Source organism: Aegilops tauschii, chromosome 5 (genome assembly GCF_002575655.3).
Source record: "Aegilops tauschii subsp. strangulata cultivar AL8/78 chromosome 5, Aet v6.0, whole genome shotgun sequence".
NCBI classification, from domain to species: domain Eukaryota; kingdom Viridiplantae; phylum Streptophyta; class Magnoliopsida; order Poales; family Poaceae; genus Aegilops; species Aegilops tauschii.
This window is the reverse complement of record NC_053039.3, coordinates 575,319,999-575,341,178: the sequence shown is the minus strand read 5'-3', so window position 1 is coordinate 575,341,178 and position 21,180 is coordinate 575,319,999. Positions and strand designations below refer to the sequence as shown.

Genomic DNA, 21,180 nt, shown 5'->3' with positions numbered 1-21,180 from the left:
TCGTCGCCGCGGGGGGCGCCGCGGCAAGAAGCAGCAATAGCAGCACGGCGCGGGGGGGGGGGGGGGGGGGGGCGCCAGCCGCAGCAGCAGCTGCCCCCGCCCCCTGGGCCGCCGCGACCAACCCTTGGACGGGGGTGGTCCATGCGTACACGATGCCTGTCCCGCGGGCCCCCGTCCCGGCTGGGATCCTCAGCCCCCGGCCCGGCGCGCATCAGGCGTTCTTCGCCGCCCCGGGTGGCTACTTCGTCGCGGCACCTCCGTACGCCGCCCCGGGTGGCTATGCCACGACCATACCTGGCCATGCCGCCCCGGGTGGCTACCCCGCCGCCCCTCAGGCCGCGGCCGCCGCACTCCTGCCGGCCCCTTGGGATCCGGCCCTCCTTGCGGCGCTTCACTCCGCCCCTACACCCAACACGTACACCGGAGGCGGCGACTGGTATATGGACTCCGGGGCTACCACCCACATGACTTCCAACCCTGGTAACCTCAACTCCGTATTTCCAGTTTCTACCGCATATCGTATCACTGTTGGGGATGGGTCTTCCCTTCCCATTACTCATGTCAGTCATGGTTCCTTTCCGTCTAACTCTACGCCTATTCACATGTCTAATGTCTTAGTTTCACCTGAGTTAGTCACTAATCTTGTTTCGTTCGTTCTCTTACACGTGAAAATCCTATAACTGTTGAATTTGACGAAGTGGGTTTTTCTGTTAAGGACGCCCGTACCCGGATGGTGCTCCATCGATGTGACAGCCCGGACGGCCTCTACCCGGTGAACACCGCCACTTCCACATCCGCTCCGGTCGCTCTCTCCGCCACGGTGGACCTTTGGCATGCTCGGCTGGGGCATCCGAACCCGGCCACCCTTCGTCATATTCTTAGGACTTTTTCATTCACGTGTAATAAAACCGATGATCATACTTGTCATGCTTGTCGTCTCGGCAAGCATGTCCGCCTTCCGTTTAGCGCGTCCTCATCGGTGGCGTCGTATCCATTTGAGTTGATTCATAGTGATTTGTGGACATCTTCTGTTGCCAGTAATACGGGTTTTTTATACTATCTTGTCATACTTGATGATTTTTCGCACTATGTGTGGACCTTCCCGTTGCGGAGAAAATCCGATGCACTCTCCGTTCTCACTACATTTAACTCCTATGTCGCTATGCAGTTTGGGCGTCCCATTCATGCCTTGCAGACTGACAACGGGAAGGAGTTCGATAACGTCGGGGTTCGCACCCTCCTTGCCACACACGGCACAATTTTTCGTCTCACCTGCCCGTATACCTCGCAACAAAATGGTCGCGCCGAACGGATCCTTCGCACCCTCAATGATTGTGTGCGCACTCTTCTTTTCCACGCCAATGTCCCGCCCCGGTTTTGGACGAACGCTCTCTCCACCACCTCTCTCCTCATCAACGTTCGTCCGACTCGTGCTCGTGGGAACTTTGAACCACATCATCTCCTCTTCGGTAGCCCACCTTCATATGATGATCTTCGTGTTTTTGGATGTCTCTGTTATTCTAGCATCGCCTCTACTACTCCTCATAAACTCGCACCTCGTTCCGTGGCATGCATCTTTCTCGGATACCCACCAAACACAAAAGGCTATCGTTGCTATGATCCGGTTTCCCACCGAGTTTTCACTTCACGGCATGTTTACTTTGACGAGAGGTCTTTTCCTTTTCACCAGGTACCGCCGCCGGCCGACTCGCCATCATCACCCGCGCCTCCCGGTGCCCCTCGGGGAGGCCGCTCACTCGTGCTCGGGCCCCCTGCAGCGCGTGGGCCTCCCCTGGCTTCGGCGCCCCCACCGCGCCTGGGCCCCGCTCTGGGTCCGCGGCGTCGGACCTGGACCCCTCGCCCGCCGGCTCGCCGGCAGCCACGGCATCCCATGCGCCTGACCCGGGCTCCTCGACGGCTTCCACCGGTCCGGCCGCATCCTCGTCGGCGGCCACGGCACCCCCGACTCCCGTTGAGTCAATAGCCCGGGTAGCGAGCGCATCTCCCGCGCCTGACCCCGGGTCCTCGACGGCCTCTTCGCCCGCCTCGTCGTCGGCCCCGTCCGCCTCGCCGGCTGTGCCGCCGGCCCCGCCGACCCCGCCGGCCCCGTGGCCGCCCCGGACACCCGCATGGTCACCCGTGCTCGCGCCGGCATTCACCGGCCCAGCACGCGTTATTCTGTGGATGAGTACCTCCTCGCTGCCTCGACGTCTGCGCCGTCACCTCTCCCATCGTCCGTTCGAGCTGCCCTTTGCGATCCGCATTGGCTCGCGGCGATGCAGGAGGAGTTCGATGCGCTGGTGCGCAATCGCACCTGCCAGCTTGTCCCGCGGCCACCCCATGCCAACGTCATCTCTGGCAAGTGGGTATTCCGGCATAAGACTCGCCCTGACGGGTCTCTCGAGCGCTATAAGGCTCGGTGGGTCGTCCGCGGGTTTCGGCAACGCGCTGGAGTCGACTTCACCGACACGTTCGCCCCGGTTGTCAAACTGGGCACGATTCGCGCGGTCCTTCAGCTCACGGTCTCTCGCGCCTGGCCGGTGCATCAGATGGATGTGTCGAATGCGTTCTTGCATGGCCATCTCTCGGAGCAGGTTTTCTGCCAGCAGCCAACCGGCTTCGTCGACGCGGCTCAGCCTGACCATGTGTGCCTGCTCTCCCGCTCTTTGTACGGGTTGAAGCAGGCCCCTTGCGCCTGGTACCAGCGGATCGCCGACTTTCTACAGCAGCTCGGGTTCCAGGCTACTCGCTCCGACGCCTCGCTGTTTGTCTACCACCAGGCTCCGGCGACCGCTTACCTGCTCCTCTACGTCGACGACATCATCCTGACAGCTTCCTCGCCCGAGCTCCTTCGTCAGCATACTGCTCGCCTCAGCGCTGAGTTCGCCATTAAGGACCTCGGCCCGTTGCACTACTTCCTCGGCATTGAGGTGGTCCGACGCACCGATGGGTTCTTTCTTCATCAGTAGCAGTATGCACAGGACATTCTCGAGCGGGCAGGCATGCTTAACTGCAAGCTTGTCCCCACGCCTATCGACACGAAGGCCAAGGTCTCTGCGCTCGACGGCTCACCCGCGCCAGATGCAGCGTTCTACCGCTCCATCGTCGGCGCTCTCCAGTACTTGACACTCACTCGGCCGGACTTGCAGTACGCCGTCCAGCAGGTGTGTCTCCACATGCACGCCCCTCGCGACACTCACTGGAACCTGGTGAAGCGGATTCTTCGGTACATCCGCGGCACCACAGATCTTGGTCTTACGTTGACGGCCTCGCCCTCGACTGACCTGGTCGCCTACAGTGACGCCAACTGGGCTGGCTGCCCGGACACGCGACGCTCGACTTCAGGCTACTGCGTCTACCTGGGGCCCTCGCTCATATCGTGGTCGTCTAAACGACAACCCACGGTCTCCCGCTCCAGTGCCGAGGCTGAGTATCGTGTTGTGGCCAACGCCGTCGCCGAGTGCTCGTGGCTTCGCCAGCTCCTCCAGGAGTTGCTTCTTGATGTCCCAAGGCCACCATTGTCTACTGTGACAATGTCTCTGCGGTCTACCTCTCCGCCAACCCCGTTCATCATCGTCGCACGAGCTTGACATTCACTTCGTGCGAGAGCAGGTGGCTCTTGGGCGCGTCCGCGTTCTTCATGTTCCCACCGCTCAGCAGTTTGCCGATGTCATGACGAAGGGGTTACCGACGCCTACATTTGAGGAGTTCCGGTCCAGTCTATGCGTCACTGGTGACGTATCGACTGCGGGGGGGGGGGGGGGGGGGGGGTGTTGAACATATTTGTGCATGTATCTGTTAGGATAATTTCCTACCGGCCCCGCCTCTAGTTTCCTTGTATAGAAGAGGCTGAGGGCTGCCCTTGTACCCATGTATACGTGCACCGTGCACCCGATCAATACATCAAGAGTTGCATTGCCTTCAACACAAAGTAATTCATTAATTTATTCTTTCTTCCGCAGTAGCTATTTTAAGTTGCCTGAATTTGCAATTGGTGTAATTTGATCTTGTGGGAGAAGGAAGAAGGGGGCGAGACGCGGTACCAAGGTAGACACTGGGACAAGGGCACCACGGCGAGCCGCAGCGAGGTGGGGGGACGCCGGGAAGGCTGAGCCAAGAGCAGCCGGAGAAGAGGCAGGGACGTGAGCGTTCAGAGGAGGAAGAAGTTTCTCACATTCGTTCGGGTGGGGACTAACGGTTGGACATAGAAGATGACGAAGGTGAGCAGCTGGATTGAAATCCAACGGCTGAGAAAACCGTCTTACTTATTTTTAGACAACCGTGAAATAGTCGCCCCCTATCAGTTCAAGCATGGTGCAAAAAAAAAAAGTCACTGAGAGACATTCGTTGTTGCATGATTAATGGAAGGTTGCGCATTCCTTCATTCATTGGCGTCACATGTGTGGTGTGCCCCAACACACTCCTTAATGTCGCGCCATTAATGCATTACGCATGGCAGGGCCGGTGCATCCACCGCTGTGAGAATGTAACGTGTACCCCGAAGAATATATGTCGAGACATGTCCTTTCTCCATCCAGATCAAAAGGAAACGAAAAAATTGCTTCCTCAAAGACGTTAGCATGGATGCAAAGGCAATGGCATGGTGATGACATTATGAACCATTGCTCCTCGTTTTAAGGCAGCCGAAAAACCCGTCCTCCGGTTTAGAGCAATTCTAGTAGAGTCTAATATTATGGACGCTAAGGCCCCTCCCAATACTCCATCTTGTACAGGTGCTAAGGTTGCCATGTAGGCAAAAAAATCTGATGTGGTAAGGTAATTAAGAAGAAAGAGATGCGTGTGGTGACCCCAAAAAGAAACAATACCAAGCGCGTGAACCTAGGCAATACATTTAAATGGAAGAAACTCACCAATGCACGATGAACTTTAGTTGCAAAATCATTAAATGTAGTATGCTTAGCTACAACAAGTTAAGCACCTATTCTTTGGGGGCTTTAGTTAGAGGTAAAGGCACTAGAAGTCCACAAACTTGCTCGGGTTAGTGATGATTTGGTCCAAAACTTGTAAAAGCTTACTCCACCACCCACAAACTTGCATCCTAGGTGCAAAAAAACCCACAGCCAGTCACAAGGTTACATCTTGCACTGTATGTTTTATAGAAAAGGCCCTGGATTCATTAGAATTGACGCATGGGTCCAGATTTCAGCCAACACAGAAAGAAACGGAAGAAGAAAAAACTGCGCCCGAGGCAACTGTATATATAGAACTTTTATATTAGTATATACACAACAAGATCCGGCAACGCTAGTTGTTTTTACTTGTACGTCGTGACTCATTTCCATTCTTTTTTTCCGGAAGACTCCTTTTCATTCTGAACTGAATGAACAACAAACTAAATTGGCACGTACATCACTGCGTAGACGTAAGTACGTACAAACATTTTCTTACCAATTTACTAAAAAAACGCATCTCACTGAACCCCATTTTTTATTCGATTAGTTAGTTAGTTTACCGTAGAGATCACGGGTCATCATGCATCAACCTAGCTAGCTACTCTCTCCGTTCGAAAATATTTGACATGGTTTTAGTTCAAATTGCTCTAGAAATTAAGATATTTCTCGTCCAACTATCCTAATGCACCAAGCAACGATCCGACAAAATCGAACCAAGCTCGTACGTACGTGCACTCCATGCAAGTGATATTTATTTAATGAAATTATATATTATTGTATGTGCTTCATTTTTTTTATGGTCAAAGGAACAACGTCTCAAATTTCACATGGTTTAATATTTTGGCAGTAGTGTCGTGACAACTGACAAGGAAAATTTTAGACCAACATTAGAACCCCCGTCGATGGAGATGTCACATTCTTTTTTGCAATAGAACAGATTTTTGTGATTTGCACGAGTTTATTTATTTTTAGTATGATTTTAACATTGTACTATGTGTTGGTCAAAATCGATTTCAACAGAAGCATTTTTCTATTACAGTTTAGGCTCGCAAAATAGTAGTGTGCTTTTTTGTGAGTGATTATTAGAGTGTACTTGAGCTTATGTTTGTAGTTTAAACTTGTAAAAAAGAAGCATCTAATTTATTTGAATTTTGTGTGCTTACTTTGATTTTCTTTAGTATCACACCATACCCGCCTTTCTAGACTGACGAGGTTTTGATGTGATAGATATATATAACGCGGCGTTTCTATGGTCATATGGTATTGACATATTTCCTTTTGTAGATGAGGTGAGTAGTTTATACTTGTATTGCTTTGGAGTACGCTTTTTTTTCACCCGCAAAAAAAAGGAGTACTATATTTTTTTGCATTTCATATGTATACAGTCAGGGTGTACGTACACATATACTGGGCTGCTCCCTGGCTTGGAGGTGACCAAAGATGACGTACTAACAAATACTCATATCTTTTCAGTTTCACCAGGTCGGTTTATACGTGACTTGTACTTTTTTTAACACTACATGACTTGTACTATTATTTTTATGATATACTAGATGAGACACGTATTACCATAAAAAAAGATGATGTAGTAGCAGATATATAAACAGTGGCCCGCAAAAAATATTTAAACAGTTTTCGCGAAAAAAAACAGATCAGTTGATTAGGCGTCGTGGTTTGTTTGTTCGGACAGATCAGCCATTTTTCACATATATATAAATAACCCATACGAATTTGAAACAAAGAGAATGACTTGGTCTGTTGGTTAGCGTGATCGAGCAGTCCTGCTGATGGTCCGAGTTAGACCAGTCGCGGCCGCAAGTTTTAACGCTCTGTATTTATTTATTTATTCTCATCCGCATACTGACAGCTGGGACCATGCTGCTGTGCATCAATTTCGAAGACATTGGGGTGGTCTTCACAAAATATCCAGTGGCGGGTGGCCGCTCCTGGTTGGTTGTGGTTTTTTTTGCACCTAAGCTGCAAGTTAGTGAGTGTTGGGGTCAAGTTTTGCAAGTTTATGGACCAAACCAGCACCCACCGTACAAGTTTATGGACCTCCGATGCTTTTACCTCCTTTAGTTACTAAAGTTTTTAATGTACTTAGCACCTCATGTAAGCACCGATGCATTGAAAGAGGCGACGCGCAAATACAAAAAACGTCATAAGTAGAGTCTCCAAAAAAAATGTCCGAGTGGGACACGTTTGCCATTGGCTAACAAGACATCTTTCTTCCCCATCTCATTAAACAACAACGAAAGAACTTTTGAACGAGATATCAACAAGGATATCTAGTACGATTTCAACAAGGATTTCTACTACGATAGAATTTCTCCTACAGTTTCAACTATGATTTCTAGCATGATTTGAACAAGCAGACTATAACTAGTTTGACTTCGACCTCTTTCTTCGGTTGGAAGTGACCTCACGGGTGGGAGATGCTTCGACTACTTCCACTTCGCAGGGCACGCAGTTGATGAACGTTTGTGCATCGTTGATGCGGGAGAAGGTCACAACTTTGTGCCCTCCGTGGTTGACGTCCATTTCAACCAGGCGGCCATCATCATGCGGGCAAGGTAGCGGTCGGCGGTGGGGAGGCGCTCTGAACCAACGGCTGATTCAGCCTCACAGAGCACGTTCTCCTTAACTCCGCTGGAGCGCGCGATCGTTTCCCGCGCGCCTGAGTTTCCCGCCTTTGCTGGAGCGCGTGAAACCGTCCCCCACGCGTTAAAATGGCATTTGACCGCGCGCGCGTTTTTTACAGCTACTGTTGGAGATGCTCTAAAGGTCTGTGTTTTAAGGGGTCTGCTAGAGATGCTCTAAGTGTTTTGTGATATGTGTGGGACCTATATATGTGTAGAGACCGGATGCTGATTCATACTCTATCACTGGTTAGCAATGGGGAAACTAGCGCATAAGAGCATCGGCACGCTAAAAAGACGTTTACAGCGCCAGAGTCGCGATTTTTTGCACGCCGCGAAGCGCTGGCTCCAGCAGCCGCTGCAAAATATAGCGCACGCGTACAGCTCCAGCAGACACGCTATATTTCTTTTCTTTTCTACTGCGACTCGATACACATTCAGCTCGAACTATATAGGCATAGATAAATACATACATAGGATAGATAGTACATAGGATAGATAAATACATATGATAGCCTCCTCCTACGATAGATAAAAAAAACTACTACTCGTTGTCCTCCACCTCGGTGATGTCCTCCTCCGACGTCTCAATGTAGGCGTCAATAAACCGATCGTCGTCGGAGTCCCGGGTCGACGCTGCTCCTAGCTCGATGTTGAACTGAGCGGCCGCCTTCCGCGTCGCTTGTCCTCGCGATAGGCGGCTCGCTCCGCCCTCTTCTCCTCCCTCTCCGTCCTCCTTTGCGCGAAGAACTGCTGCTCGTTGATGACGTCTTGCAGGAAGCGTTTGCGCCACTGCTCCATGGCTTCCTCGTCCATCTCGGCGAGGCTGAGATGGCGCTGGCGCCTCCGGGTCTCGCGACGATCCTCGTTGGTGATAAGCCGCGGGGGAGGCGCCAACTCCTCCGCCATCTCCAGCGTCGGCACCTCCGGGAAATTCATGTCCCACCCGGACCGCCGGAGGTGCCACGCCGCCGCATCGTACGTGCGGGCGACCTTGTGGGCGGTCTCGAAGGTGCCGAGGCCGAGGCGCACGTCGTCGGACCGAATCTCGGCGGAGAAGGCGCCGGACGGGCACGCGCGGACGCCGCGGTAGCCCAAACCTCCCCGGCGGTGCGGTGGTGGCGAGGCGAGAAAACGGCAGAGGGCGCGTAGCGAGGTAAAGAGCGATGGGAGGGCGCTGCATTTTATAGGCGCGCCGGACGCCGCGCGCCAAATCTAACGCGCGCCCGGCCGCTTTTATCCCGCACGCCTGAGTTTCCCGTCTTCGCTGGAGCGCGCGAAACCGTCCCGCACGCGCTAAAATCGCATTTTACTGCGCGCGCGTTTTTTGCATCACTGCTGGAGATGCTGTAAGGTTTTGCCTGACTATACAGGGTCAGGTCCCCAAAAGCAGGGCACCACCGATCCCTCTACATATATCCAGTCGATAGATGGAGGAAGCATGGGCATCGTCGGTCTGGTTTCCATGCGTGATAGTGTGATTATTAGAGCGACAATTCTATCAAGTACAAACTGTTCCTGAACTACACGGAAGTGCTAAACTGTTCTGAACTGAATCCTACCTGTACATGCTTCTGAACTGGACAGCATTTATTTCTGAACTTTTTTTGTTTTTGAGACAAATTTGTTTCTGCGCACGTTCTCCCTGCCGAGCCGGGCCTTATTTGGGCCGAGCCATCACGCGGGCTGACTGCTGTATCTTGAGAGATTGAGCAAGTTAGAAATCCACGAATGCAAAATAAAAATAAAAAAATAGAACAAAATAAATTCACGGGGCCAAATCCATCCCTTCCCCTCCTCGCAAAAAAATAAAATTCCATCCCTTCCCCGACCTAAACCTCATCGATCGGCGCCGCGCCCCGGAAAAATATCCTGTGCTCCCAAGGACTTGGTGCTCCGGCTGCACCGTGCGCATCTCGAGCTTTCGATACAGAATGTAGGGATGGGATGAAAATCAAACACCCCACCCTTCAATTTTTGCAAAAATCACCTCAGGTAAGTCCAGAATAGGCGTAACGCTTCTCCAGCCTGTGCTGCCCCAAGCTTATACGAGTAGATTGGGATACGGGGCTCCGGCGGCGGACCTCGCCATGTGCTGCGCCGCGACCTCACCGGCGGGCGGCGGCTACGCTGCGACCTCGCGGTGTTCCTACGTACAGGTGACAACCAGTTCCATCCCCGCGTCGCCATTCTCCACCTCGGTGTCACCCCCTCACCACACACGGCACCTACCTCCGCCATCTGCCGACGCCTAGATCCGCCATCCGCCGACGCCGTAGAAGAAAAATCCGGCCTTCAGGTATCCTTTTCATTGATACAACCTTGTTCTTTTATTGTGTATTTTGGTTCTAATCCATCACCCCCTTTATGCTGATTGTATTAGACGTAGCTCCTAAAATGTGATGACATCTCTATGTATCAGGACACAGGAAAAATAGTCACTGAAACAACCTGCTTTTTTTTTTTTGCGTAGACTACATATTCGAGCACTTAGTTATAGAGAAATGCCAGCAACTTATGGCTTGAGATGAGTTTGAAGTAATTATAACTGAGTTCAAAGTAAAATGTCAGCAAACTTGCGTATAGAAAAAAATTCATAAACTTAGAACAAGTAGTTTTGGTGTGAGGTGCATAAAGCATCTAGCACCTTTATAAATTAATGGAGGTTAATAATAGTAGGTCCATTCCCATCTAGTCAGATTGTTGGTTATGTTTTAGAATCAATCGTTCTGACACATCCTAGAGAAAATGGCTGGTATGGATAAGCAAAACAGTTTTGCTTAGAAGGAAAGGAAATAAAAAGAAAAGAGAAGCTAGATGCAGTAGAACATCCATTTTTGCAAGTTCTGGTCCAGAGTCCTTTCCTTTTCCCCATGTTCATTATAATCCCATGTATGTGTGAGGATCGAATAGTCCAAAACAGATAAGCTATTGTCTGAACATTATTGTTTGTTTGTTCTGAAATAAGTGGGGGCTAGCAATCTTAGGACATTTAGTTTCATTTCATCCTCCTCTGCTACTATGACAACCATGCCAATTAGAATGGAGCTGAAGTAGTAACAGGTAGATTTCGTTTGGAAAAAAATATGAGGAAAAAAAAAATGTTTGGATCAAATATCAGGGAAAAATCTCATCATGTAAAGAATAAGTCTGCACCTAATTAATTAGAAGGAGCAAATTAAGCAGCAGACGAGATGTGATTGGTGGGCGTACTATCGTTGGGTGCATGGAAGTGGACGAAGAACTCTTGCATCCCATTGTTGATCATATCCACCTTGTAATCACTCATCATCCTGACAAACAACAAAAAAAACATAGCCTAAAGGATTTTTCTTTCAGAACTAGTTTTGGTCTTTGGTCCTCCTTATTCAGGTGTAAATAAGTAATTACTTATAGAAGTAGTTTTGGTTGACTGAATTAAATGTATTAGCTCTTTTGTCTTCTTCATTCAGGTGTAAAAAAATACATATAGAAGTAGTTTTGGTTGACTGAATTAAATGCATTAACTCTTTTGTCTTCCTCGTTCAGGTGTAAGAAAATGGAACTACATTCCTACAGATTTAGTATTTTTGTGCTATGTGTCATGGCATGCCTTAATGCATTGCTAAATATATGTTGCTGCACTCAGGAAAAAGGTAAATAAACCATAATTTAAATAGTATATCGTTTGTCATGTTTTCATACTTTGATTTTCTTCTTGTTTGCAGAGCAAGTAGCGTCTACAAAGGTTCAACATCAGCAGATTGTTCTACTTACCAAGGCGGACATGACAACTCAAACGGTATTTATATACCATCGATTAAAACGTGTCGAGAATGTGTGCAAATCTTTCACTTGAACTTGCTTGATATTTTGCAGCACAGCCCAACCCATTGGAGAGGACACCCTTTACTTTCCGAGTTTCCGTTAAATAATGGATGAAAAAATGCCTTTGTTCATGTGATATATGGACCTAGTTCAAGTACGCCTGTTGAATATGTTGGTCCAATATATGTATACCCGCTAATTTGTTATGCCTTGGTTGTAAATATTGAGCTGCAACTCTAGTTATGCACTTCATGTTAGATTTGTGTGTTTTGTCACGCGGTGGTTCATGATATTACTGTCGTACTATGAGCTTTGAAATGGCAAGATGGTTGTAGTTGCGTTTCCTTCTAAATTGAGAAAGGTGGTTAATACAACTGATGTTGTCATTTGTGCATCTTTGGGGCAGAATTTATGAGTCCAAAAATCTTGGTTCATGAACTTACTAACTCTTTCTTTTCTTCGAATTAGTTTTACCTTCTGAAATCAACTTGCTGAATGTTATGTCCTTCATATTGGGAAATCCGTCATATATACACGTGCTGGATGAATGCATCAGTGTGGAAAACCAAGCTACGGACGCACATGATGGACAGGTTCTTTCTGTTCCAAAACTAGGGCTGCACATCCTTTGAAACTAGAGTACGGGAAAGTTAATTATTTTATAACTATATGGGGGCTTTATGCAAAAACCATAGGATGAGGCGTCCACATTGCATCTTGTACCTACATTTCTCATCCAACGGCTGTGTTGCTCACGGTGCAGCCGGAGTACTCCATCACTGGGAGTACGGGATACGCTCTCGCCGCGCCCCAACTCCAGCTCCATCGCCGCCTCCGCCTCTCCGGGATCCACCCATCCCGCGCCGTGCTCCTGGACCCAGCGGCACCCACCATCGCGCGCCGTACTGGCCCTCCACCGCCACTCCCTTCCGCCTCCCCGACCTAACCGGTTCTCACCACCGCGCCTTCCGCTCCGTTTCGTGGACTTGGCCTCCCCAAACCGGTCGCCTGCACGTCCCTACTGGACCCGTGTGGATGTGTTTAGAGTTTGATTGGATGAGATGTAAAGGTTACCAAGGAAGGTCTGAAATGCTATATGCTTGCCTGCTTGTACTATTTTTTCCTATATATGTAACAGATGCTGCTTTACATCTTAAACCTGATTGGTTGGTTCCCATTTTACAGGCTGTAATAGGCTATTAGAGAACAAAGTAATTTAAAACTGCTGCCTAGTTCTATAGTTGAATCAATTACAAGAAAAGGTGACCCACTAATGTGGTCGTAAATTAATAATGATAGCCAGACCCTTTCTACAGAATTCATCCAAAAACTTCTGACTCTGGAGGTTACAACATTTAAGAAGTTTGATTCTAGCAACCAGCAACTATAACTCATGCAGGCAGTACCATGGTGGGCTAACAGCAGGAAGATGCATGGAGGAAGCTTGCTGAATTGAAGTGTGTTGTAACACACTGCTTGGGAAACAAAGTCTTGTCTGGGTAGGGAATGCAAGGAGAGAATGCAAACACCTGCCCACCGCAAAGGCAGTGCCTCAATAACCCGCTACGCAACGAAATTGGTATGTTGCTCATATTAAGTTGTTACGTCGCTGGTTTTTAAAGCTATCTCATCTTTGTAAGCGGCCATTTATACAGGAGAGGGAAGAGAAGCTGCCGTTCTCTCACATTGAAGCTTACAGCCCTACACTATTGGAGGGAGCGTTGACTAGGACGGCACAGTTTATAGCCGAAGCACAAAAAGCAAGCTTGTAAGATTTATCCTCCTTATTTATAATCTATTCCTAGTGAGTTCTGACGGTAAATTTAACACAGAAGGCATATAAAGAAGACAGTGAAGCAATGCAAGGTCCTAACTTTGATTGGGTACATTGGCCTATAGATCCAATTGCCGTGTACAAGTCAGTCAGGTGATGGCAAGAAACGTGGCCGGTTCATATTAGGTGATGGCTATATGAACACGTAGGAAGTCCTTGCTGAGGTGCAGAGCAGCACACCATTGGATGATCTACGCCCATCAAGGCAACGGAGGACTTATCCCCCAGTTGGTACAAACAAGTCACCAGCTTAGGGAGGAGATGCAGCGGGAACGTGAGGCATTTCAACAAGTGTTGCAGAGGGAACGCGAGGCATTTCAACAAGAGTTGCTGCACGAACTCAGAGGGAGCGTGAGGCATTTCAAAAAGATTGAGAATACTTCATTTCTCAGATTAAGGGTTTGATCTTCAGAATGCTAGTTTTCAATGTGCCTGGCGCTCAATGGTAGTCGCCCTTGTGATCCAGCTGCCCCATCACCACGGCTTGTAAGTACATTTACATATGTTTTCATTTTGTTGTCATGATTTCCGCCCTCGTGATTCTACATGTTTAGTGGTAATGATTTCGGCCATGGCCTTGTGTTATGTAAGCTGGATGTTTGATTAATTATGTATACCTACCAGCTAGCTATTATGAACTGTGTGAATGTGTTCAAGAGAACGTTATCTAGGTCAGCACATATATATGTGTGACTGTACTTGAAGATTAATAGATGTCACTCTATGTATCACATCTCAACATCGTTATTAACATGTCACTATGTATCATATCTCAACACGGTTAAATCAATCTGGAACTTGATTTTCTTGTTAAAAGTAATATAGCTGGAAGAATGTTAGCTACTCTTTTATGCTTGCTGCCTGCGTTTGTTACTTTCTGACTGTTTTTGCTCTTGATATAATGTAGGAAACTTCCGAGACAGCTGCTGCTCTTAATGTCCATGGAGTGCGCAATCAGACCAGTAGTGGTGAAGATCATGTCGGTGAGTCCACACCGGTTTAACCATTAGCTCGCAGTTTGATGACTAGTTATATGCTAATCTCGATCAGATCAATGCTACAAACCCAACCCCATGTGACAACAACGTGCTAATGTGGCCGCCTCCATGTTCGATGAAGGTGAAACAGAGGGTCCATCACTAATAGAAAAAGGGCCTATTGTCCCGGTTGGTAAGGGCCTTTTGTCCCGGTTTTTGAACCGGGACTAAAGGGTCGTTACTAATGCCCTAACTCTTTAGTCCCGGTTCTTACACGAACCGGGACAGATGGGCCTCCACGTGGCCGGTGCGGCGAGCCCAGGCAGGAGGGCCTTTGGTCCCGGTTGGTGGCACTAACCGGGATCAATAGGCATCCACGCGTCAGCATTTCAGGGGCTGGAGTTTTTGTTTTTTTTTTGAAGGGGGGGGGGGGTTTGGGGGTTAATTTAGGTGTTTCATATATTGTGTTAGCTAGCTAATTAATAGAGAGAAGTGTCCTCTCTTATCTCTGTGCTTGGTCGACGCTACGTACTATATACGTATGGAGAGGACTAGACACGCTAGCTAGTAATCAAATGAAGGAAACAGAAGATCGTCATGAACATATGCATACAGAGAGAAGTGATATCGACCACCTCTCCTTCTCCAAGAGATTGGTCGAACAACAAGTTCTCGTAAATCTATCCGACACTACCGGCTACATATATACAATAATTATCTCTTACAATATAATCTCCTAATTAAATTGTAAGAACACAGGGTCCACATAGTATTCTCCGTTTTCAGCGATCACGTGGTCAAGGAAGAATGCCACCAATTCCTCTTGAATTGCTCGCATACGATCTGGTGCTAGGAGTTCATCCCGCATCCGAAAGATCTAATTTGAAGAAGGGGGTCAATGAAACTTAACACAAATGATGGTAATAAAATAAAATTGTGAATATTATTGCTTACGCACTTCATATTGTTCGTCAGTGTAGCCCCGCTCACAGGTCGTGTAGCGGATGGACTCGCAAACGTAGTATCCACAGTAATTATTCCCGGGTTCCTGCCACAACCACTTTACAAGAAATAGAGGTTAATCAAACTGATAAGCAAGCATGCTAAATGGTATTGATGAAACTAGCGCTTGAATCACTAGGAGATGCGCGGAACATGCTACTATAGTACTTACTTTCGGGTGTTTAAATTGCAGCTTCTTCGGCAGTCGCGGAGCTTTTTTGGTGAATTTTCTCCAAACCCTGCCAGACAAAGAAAACAATTACTTGATATCAGGAAATGAACAAAGTTACTGATATGGTGGATAATGATCGATTTAACTTACTTCTCGAGCATTTGAGTCATGTCCGCATAATTCTGGGGATCTTTTCGTCTCGAGTCTAAGACGGTTACTACTCCCTGCTCAAGCTTAATCTCTAGGAGAATATAGTGGAAGCTGCGCACGCATGCATAAGTCATCAATTACATTACTATAACCTGGACTAATAAGGGAAACCGAATATGCACAAGACAGTAACACTCACTTGAAGTTGTAAGGAAAGAGTATTATATCTTTGTTTTCATTTATTACCAACGATCGTAGCAAGTTGGCCTCGGTATTTTTGGCATGATATTTAACCTCAGTTGCATCTATGAGATTTGTGTTAATGAACCCAATATCACCGATTTGTCTTTTCTTCAATTCGGCGATCTTCAATCTGCATAATATAGTGAGGATAATTATAAATATATGCAATGAAAGAGCTGACCTATATAGAGAGACTTAATGACAGAAGTAGTACTACTTACAGACAGTAGCAAGTGATCGTTGATTTATCGAGGGCCTTTTGATTGAAAAACTTGAAGAACTCCTCAAATGGAACATTCAACAGTTCAATTCCAACGAGGTCATGCTCCGGTTTAACTCTCAGCGTCAAAGTATTCCTCCCCCCCAGACTCTCTGCAGGTTTTCATGTACCAATCATGTAATCTTCGCATCATCGTTGTTAGAGATCTTTCATTTTTGACGAGAGGCTTCCCGTAATGGTATTTGTGTTCGTCCACCTCCAAGATACCATAATGTACATCGTCGGGCAGGTAATCTCCAAGATTGCTATAACTGGGCACCATCCTCGGATCATTAGCGACGATGTCGCTAGACACCTTGAGCGGGGGGCACGATTGGTTCGCTTGTTCGCCGAGTTGGGCAATTTTTTTCCCAGCTCGTCGTTCTTTTAACGTTTGATCACTGACAGTACTTCCCGACCGCTCCGCTTCGGCAAATGTCTTTGCAATAATGCGCTCATAGTTGCCTTTCGGCGGAGACTTTGGTGGTTTTGTGAGGGCAGCCAGAGTGCGCTTTCGCTTTCACCGGATCTAGCTTCTCCTCCGGAGGTGGATGTTTATTTGCTTTCACCCCTTCAAAGAAGTTCGTCACTTCAGCTCGCATGATCTTCGTGGTTTCCTCCTCGGTCCTCTCGTATGGTAACTTCTCTGGATTCTTCAGAGAAGGACCGAATCTGTATTGCCTCCCGCCTCTGGCTGTACTGCTAGACGCCGGCAGAGCAGACGGAGCGGCTGCGGCTGTCTTCTTTCCTTGCTTACGAGGCGGAGGAGAAGGACTACGACGCGCCGGAGCAGCCGGAGCGGCGGCGGGTCTCTTCCGCCCTTGCTGACGAGGCGGAGATGGAGGAGGCTCGCTGCTCTGGCGCGCCGGCGCAGGCGGAGAAGGAGGCGGAGTGCCGCCACGCGCCGGAGAAGGAGGCTGAGTGCCCTGATCACTCGCCACAAGTCCTCGATACAAGGTGAAACCGAGCCTAGCCAAACAGCAGTGACACGCTCAGTGCGGCTATACTTAGCCAATTGATCAGCAACTCTATTCTGAAATCTAGTGATCTTTTGAGGAAAAAACTCCCTACTACCTAAAAGGTCCTTGATCTCCAAGACAATTTGTCCATATGCCGAGCGAAGAAATGCACCATTAGTCAAGCATGATAGCGCTTCCGAGGAGTCCGTTTCCACCACCACCGTGTTGGGGAACGTAGCGATAATTCAAAATTTTCCTACGTGTCACCAAGATCAATCTAGGAGATGCTAGCAACGAGAGAGAGGGAGTGCATCTTCATACCCTTGAAGATCGCTAAGCGGAAGCGTTACAAGAACGCGGTTGATGGAGTCGTACTCGCGGCGATTCAAATCGCGGAAGATCCGATCTAGCGCCGAACGGATGGCGCCTCCGCGTTCAACACACGTACAGCCCGGGGACGTCTCCTCCTTCTTGATCCAGCAAGGGGAGAGGAGAAGTTGCGGGAGAACTCCAGCAGCACGACGGCGTGGTGGCAATGGAGCTCGTGGTTCTCCGACAGAGCTTCGCTAAGCACTACGGAGGAGGAGAAGGAGTTGGAGGAGGAGAGGGCTGCACCAGGGAAGAGGTGCGGCTGCCCTCCCACCCCTTCACTATATATAGGGGCAAGGGGAGAGGGGGAGGCGCCCTAGGGTTTCCCCTAGGGGGCGGCGGCCAAGCAGATTGGATCTCCCTAGGGAAAATCCTAGGGAGACTTGCCCCCCAAGCCAAGCAGGTGGAGGCTTGCCTCCCAAGCCAGGTGGAGGCGCCCCACCTCCCCAAGTAACGTGGGAAAGGGTGTGGGGGGCGCATCACCCCTTAGTGGGCTGGTTTGCCCCTTCCCCTTTGGCCCATGAGGCCCTCCAACACTTACCGGGGCTCCTGAAACACCTTTCGGTCATGCTGGCCATAGCCTGGTACCCCCGGAACACTTCCGGACTCCAATACCCTTCGTCCAATATATCGATCTTCACCTCCGGACCACTCCGGAGTTCCTCGTCATGTCCGGGATCTCATCCGGGACTCCGAACAACCTTCGGTAACCACATACTATTTCCCATAACAACTCTAGCGTCACCGAACCTTAAGTGTGTAGACCCTACGGGTTCAGGAACCATGCAGACATGACCGAGACACCTCTCCGGCCAATAACCAATAGCGGGATCTGGATACCCATATTGGCTCCCACATGTTCCACGATGATCTCATCGGATGAACCATGATGTCGGGGAATCAATCCCGTATTCAATTCCCTTTGTCTATCGGTATGTTACTTGCCCGAGATTCGATCGTCGGTATCCCAATACCTCGTTCAATCTCGTTACCGGCAAGTCTCTTTACTCGTTCCGTAACGCATGATCCCGTGGCTAACTCATTAGTCACATTGAGCTCATTATGATGATGCATTACCGAGTGGGCCCAGAGATACCTCTCTGTCATACGGAGTGACAAATCCCAGTCTCGATTCGTGCCAACCCAACAGATACTTTCAGAGATACCTGTAGTGCACCTTTATAGCCACCCAGTTACGTTGTGACGTTTGGTACACCCAAAGCATTCCTACGGTATCCGGGAGTTGCACAATCTCATGGTCTAAGGAAACGATACTTGACATTAGAAAAGCTCTTAGCAAACGAACTACACGATCTTTTGCTATGCTTAGGATTGGGTCTTGTCCATCACATCATTCTCCTAATGATGTGATCCCGTTATCAATGACATCCAATGTCCATGGTCAGGAAACCACGACCATCTATTGATCAACGAGCTAGTCAACTAGAGGCTTACTAGGGACATGTTGTGGTCTATGTATTCACACATGTATTACGGTTTCCAGTTAATACAATTATAGCATGAACAATAGACAATTATCATGAACAAGGAAATGCAATAATAACCATTTTATTATTGCCTCTAGGGCATATTTCCAACAGTCTCCCACTTGCACTAGAGTCAATAATCTAGTTCACATCACTATGTGATTGTAATGAATCCAACACCCATGGGGTTTGTTCATATCTCGCTTGTGAGAGAGGTTATTAGTCAACGGGTCTGAACCTTTCAGATCCGTGTGTGCTTTAGGAATCTCTATGTCATCTTGTAGATGCAGCTACCACGCGCTACTTGGAGCTATTCCAAATAACTGCTCTAGTATACGAATCCAGTTTACTACTCAGAGTCATCCGGATTAGTGTCAAAGTTTGCATCGACGTAACCCTTTACAACGAACTCTTTTACCACCTCCATAATCGAGAAAATTCCTTAGTCCACTAGTTACTAAGGATAAGTTCGACCGCTGTCATGTGATCCATTCCTGGATCACTCTTGTACCCCTTGACTGACTCATGGCAAGACACACTTCAGGTGCGGTACACAGCATAGCATACTGTAGAGCCTACGTCTAAAGCATAGGGGACGACCTTCGTCCTTTCTCTCTCTTCTGCCGTGGTCAGGTCTTGAGTCTTACTCAATACTCACACCTTGTAACACAGCCAAGAACTCCTTCTTTGTTGATCTATTTTGAACTCTTTCAAAATCTTGTCACGGTATGTATTCATTTGAAAGTACTATTAAGCGTTTTTGATCTATCCTTATAGATCTTGATGCTCAATGTTCAAGTAGCTTAATCCAGGTTTTCCATTGAAAACACTTTTCAAATAACCCTGTATGCTTTCCAGAAATTCTACATCATTTCTGATCAACAATATGTTAACAACATATACTCATCAAAAATTCTATAGTGCTCCCACATACTTCTTTGGAAATACAAGTTTCTCTTAAACTTTGTAAAAACCCAAAATCTTTGATCATCTCATCAAAGCGTACATTCCATCTCCGAGATGCTTACTCCAATCCTTAGATGGATTGCTGGAGCTTTGCATACTTGTTAGCATATTTTAGGATTAACAAAACCTTCTGGTTGTATCACATACAACCTTTCCTCAAGAAAATTGTCGAGGAAACAATGTTTTGACATCCCATCCGCAAGATTTCATAAATAATGCAGTAACTGCTAATACAATTCCAACAGACTCTTAGCATCGCTACGAGTGAGAAAGTCTCACTGTAGTCAACTCCTGGAACTTGTCGGAAAACATCTTAACGACAAGTCGAGCTTTCTTAATGGTGATACTTACCATCATTGTCCGTCTTCCTTTTAAAATCCATCTGCACCCAACAGCCTTACGACCATCAAGTAGTTCTTCCAAAGTCTATACTTTGTTCTTACACATGGATCCTCTCTCGGATTTTATGGCCTCGAGCCATTGGTCGGAATCCGGGCCCACCATCGCTTCTCCATAGCTCATAGGTTCATTGTTGTCTAGCAACATGACTTCCAAGACAGGATTACGTACCACTCTGAAGTAGAACGCATCCTTGTCGACCTATGAGGTTTGGTAGTGACTTGATCCGAAGTTTCATGATCACTATCATAAGCTTCCACTTCAATTGGTGTAGGTGCCACAGGAACAACTTCCTATGCCCTGCTACACACTAGTTGAAGTGACGGTTCAATAACCTCGTCAAGTCTCCACCATCCTCCCACTGAATTCTTTCGAGAGAAACTTTTCCTCGAGAAAGGACCCGTTTCTAGAAACAATCACTTTTGCTTCCAGATCTGAAATAGGAGGTACACCCAACTGTTTTGGGTATTCTATGAAGATGCATTTATCTGCTTTGGGTTCGAGCTTATCAGCTTGAAACTTTTTCACATAAGCGTCGCAGCCCCCAACTTTTAAGAAACGACAACTCAGGTTTCTCTAAACCATAGGTCATACGGTGTCGTCTCGACGGAATTACGTGGTGCCCTCTTTAAAGTGAATGCGGTTGTCTCTAATGCCTAACCCATAAACGATAGTGGTAATTCGATAAGAGACATCATGGTATGCACCATATCCAATAGGGTGCAGTTATGATGTTCGGACACACCATCACACTATGGTGTTCCAGGCAGTATTAATTGTGAAACACTTTCCACAATGTCTTAATTGTGTGCCAAACTCGTAACTCAGATATTCATCTCTATGATCATATCATAGACATTTTATCCTCTTGTCACGACGATCTTCAACTTCACTCTGAAATCACTTGAACCTTTCAATAATTCAGACTTGTGTTTCATCAAGTAAATACACTCGGCATCTACTCAAATCATCTGTGAAGTAAGAACATAACGATATCCACTGCA

General features: G+C 47.8%; 1 protein-coding gene and 1 long non-coding RNA gene across 2 annotated transcripts; one reads left to right on the top strand and one right to left on the bottom strand.

Moving 5' to 3' along the window:
* Nucleotides 1-8,194: 8,194 nt before the first annotated feature.
* LOC109786935 (uncharacterized) lies at nucleotides 8,195-9,001 on the bottom strand. Its single transcript, XM_020345502.1, has 2 exons — nucleotides 8,924-9,001; nucleotides 8,195-8,767 (listed from the first exon to the last, which is right to left on the bottom strand). The coding sequence occupies exons 1-2, from the start codon at nucleotides 8,999-9,001 to the stop codon at nucleotides 8,195-8,197; spliced, it is 651 nt and encodes a 216-aa protein (XP_020201091.1).
* A 552-nt stretch (nucleotides 9,002-9,553) lies between these two features.
* LOC109786936 (uncharacterized) lies at nucleotides 9,554-11,762 on the top strand. The gene is made up of 4 exons (XR_002238460.4): nucleotides 9,554-9,851; nucleotides 11,081-11,187; nucleotides 11,260-11,333; nucleotides 11,411-11,762. It is a non-coding gene; the product is annotated as an uncharacterized lncRNA (long non-coding RNA).
* Nucleotides 11,763-21,180: the final 9,418 nt, after the last annotated feature.

Coding starts and splice junctions, on each gene's coding strand:
- LOC109786935 (XM_020345502.1), bottom strand. CDS start 9,001: ATGCCCATGCTTCCTCCATCTATCGACTGGATATATGTAGAGGGATCG. Junction 8,768..8,923: donor GCTTTTGGGGACCTGACCCT/GTATAGTCAGGC, acceptor GGCGCGCGTTAG/ATTTGGCGCGCGGCGTCCGG.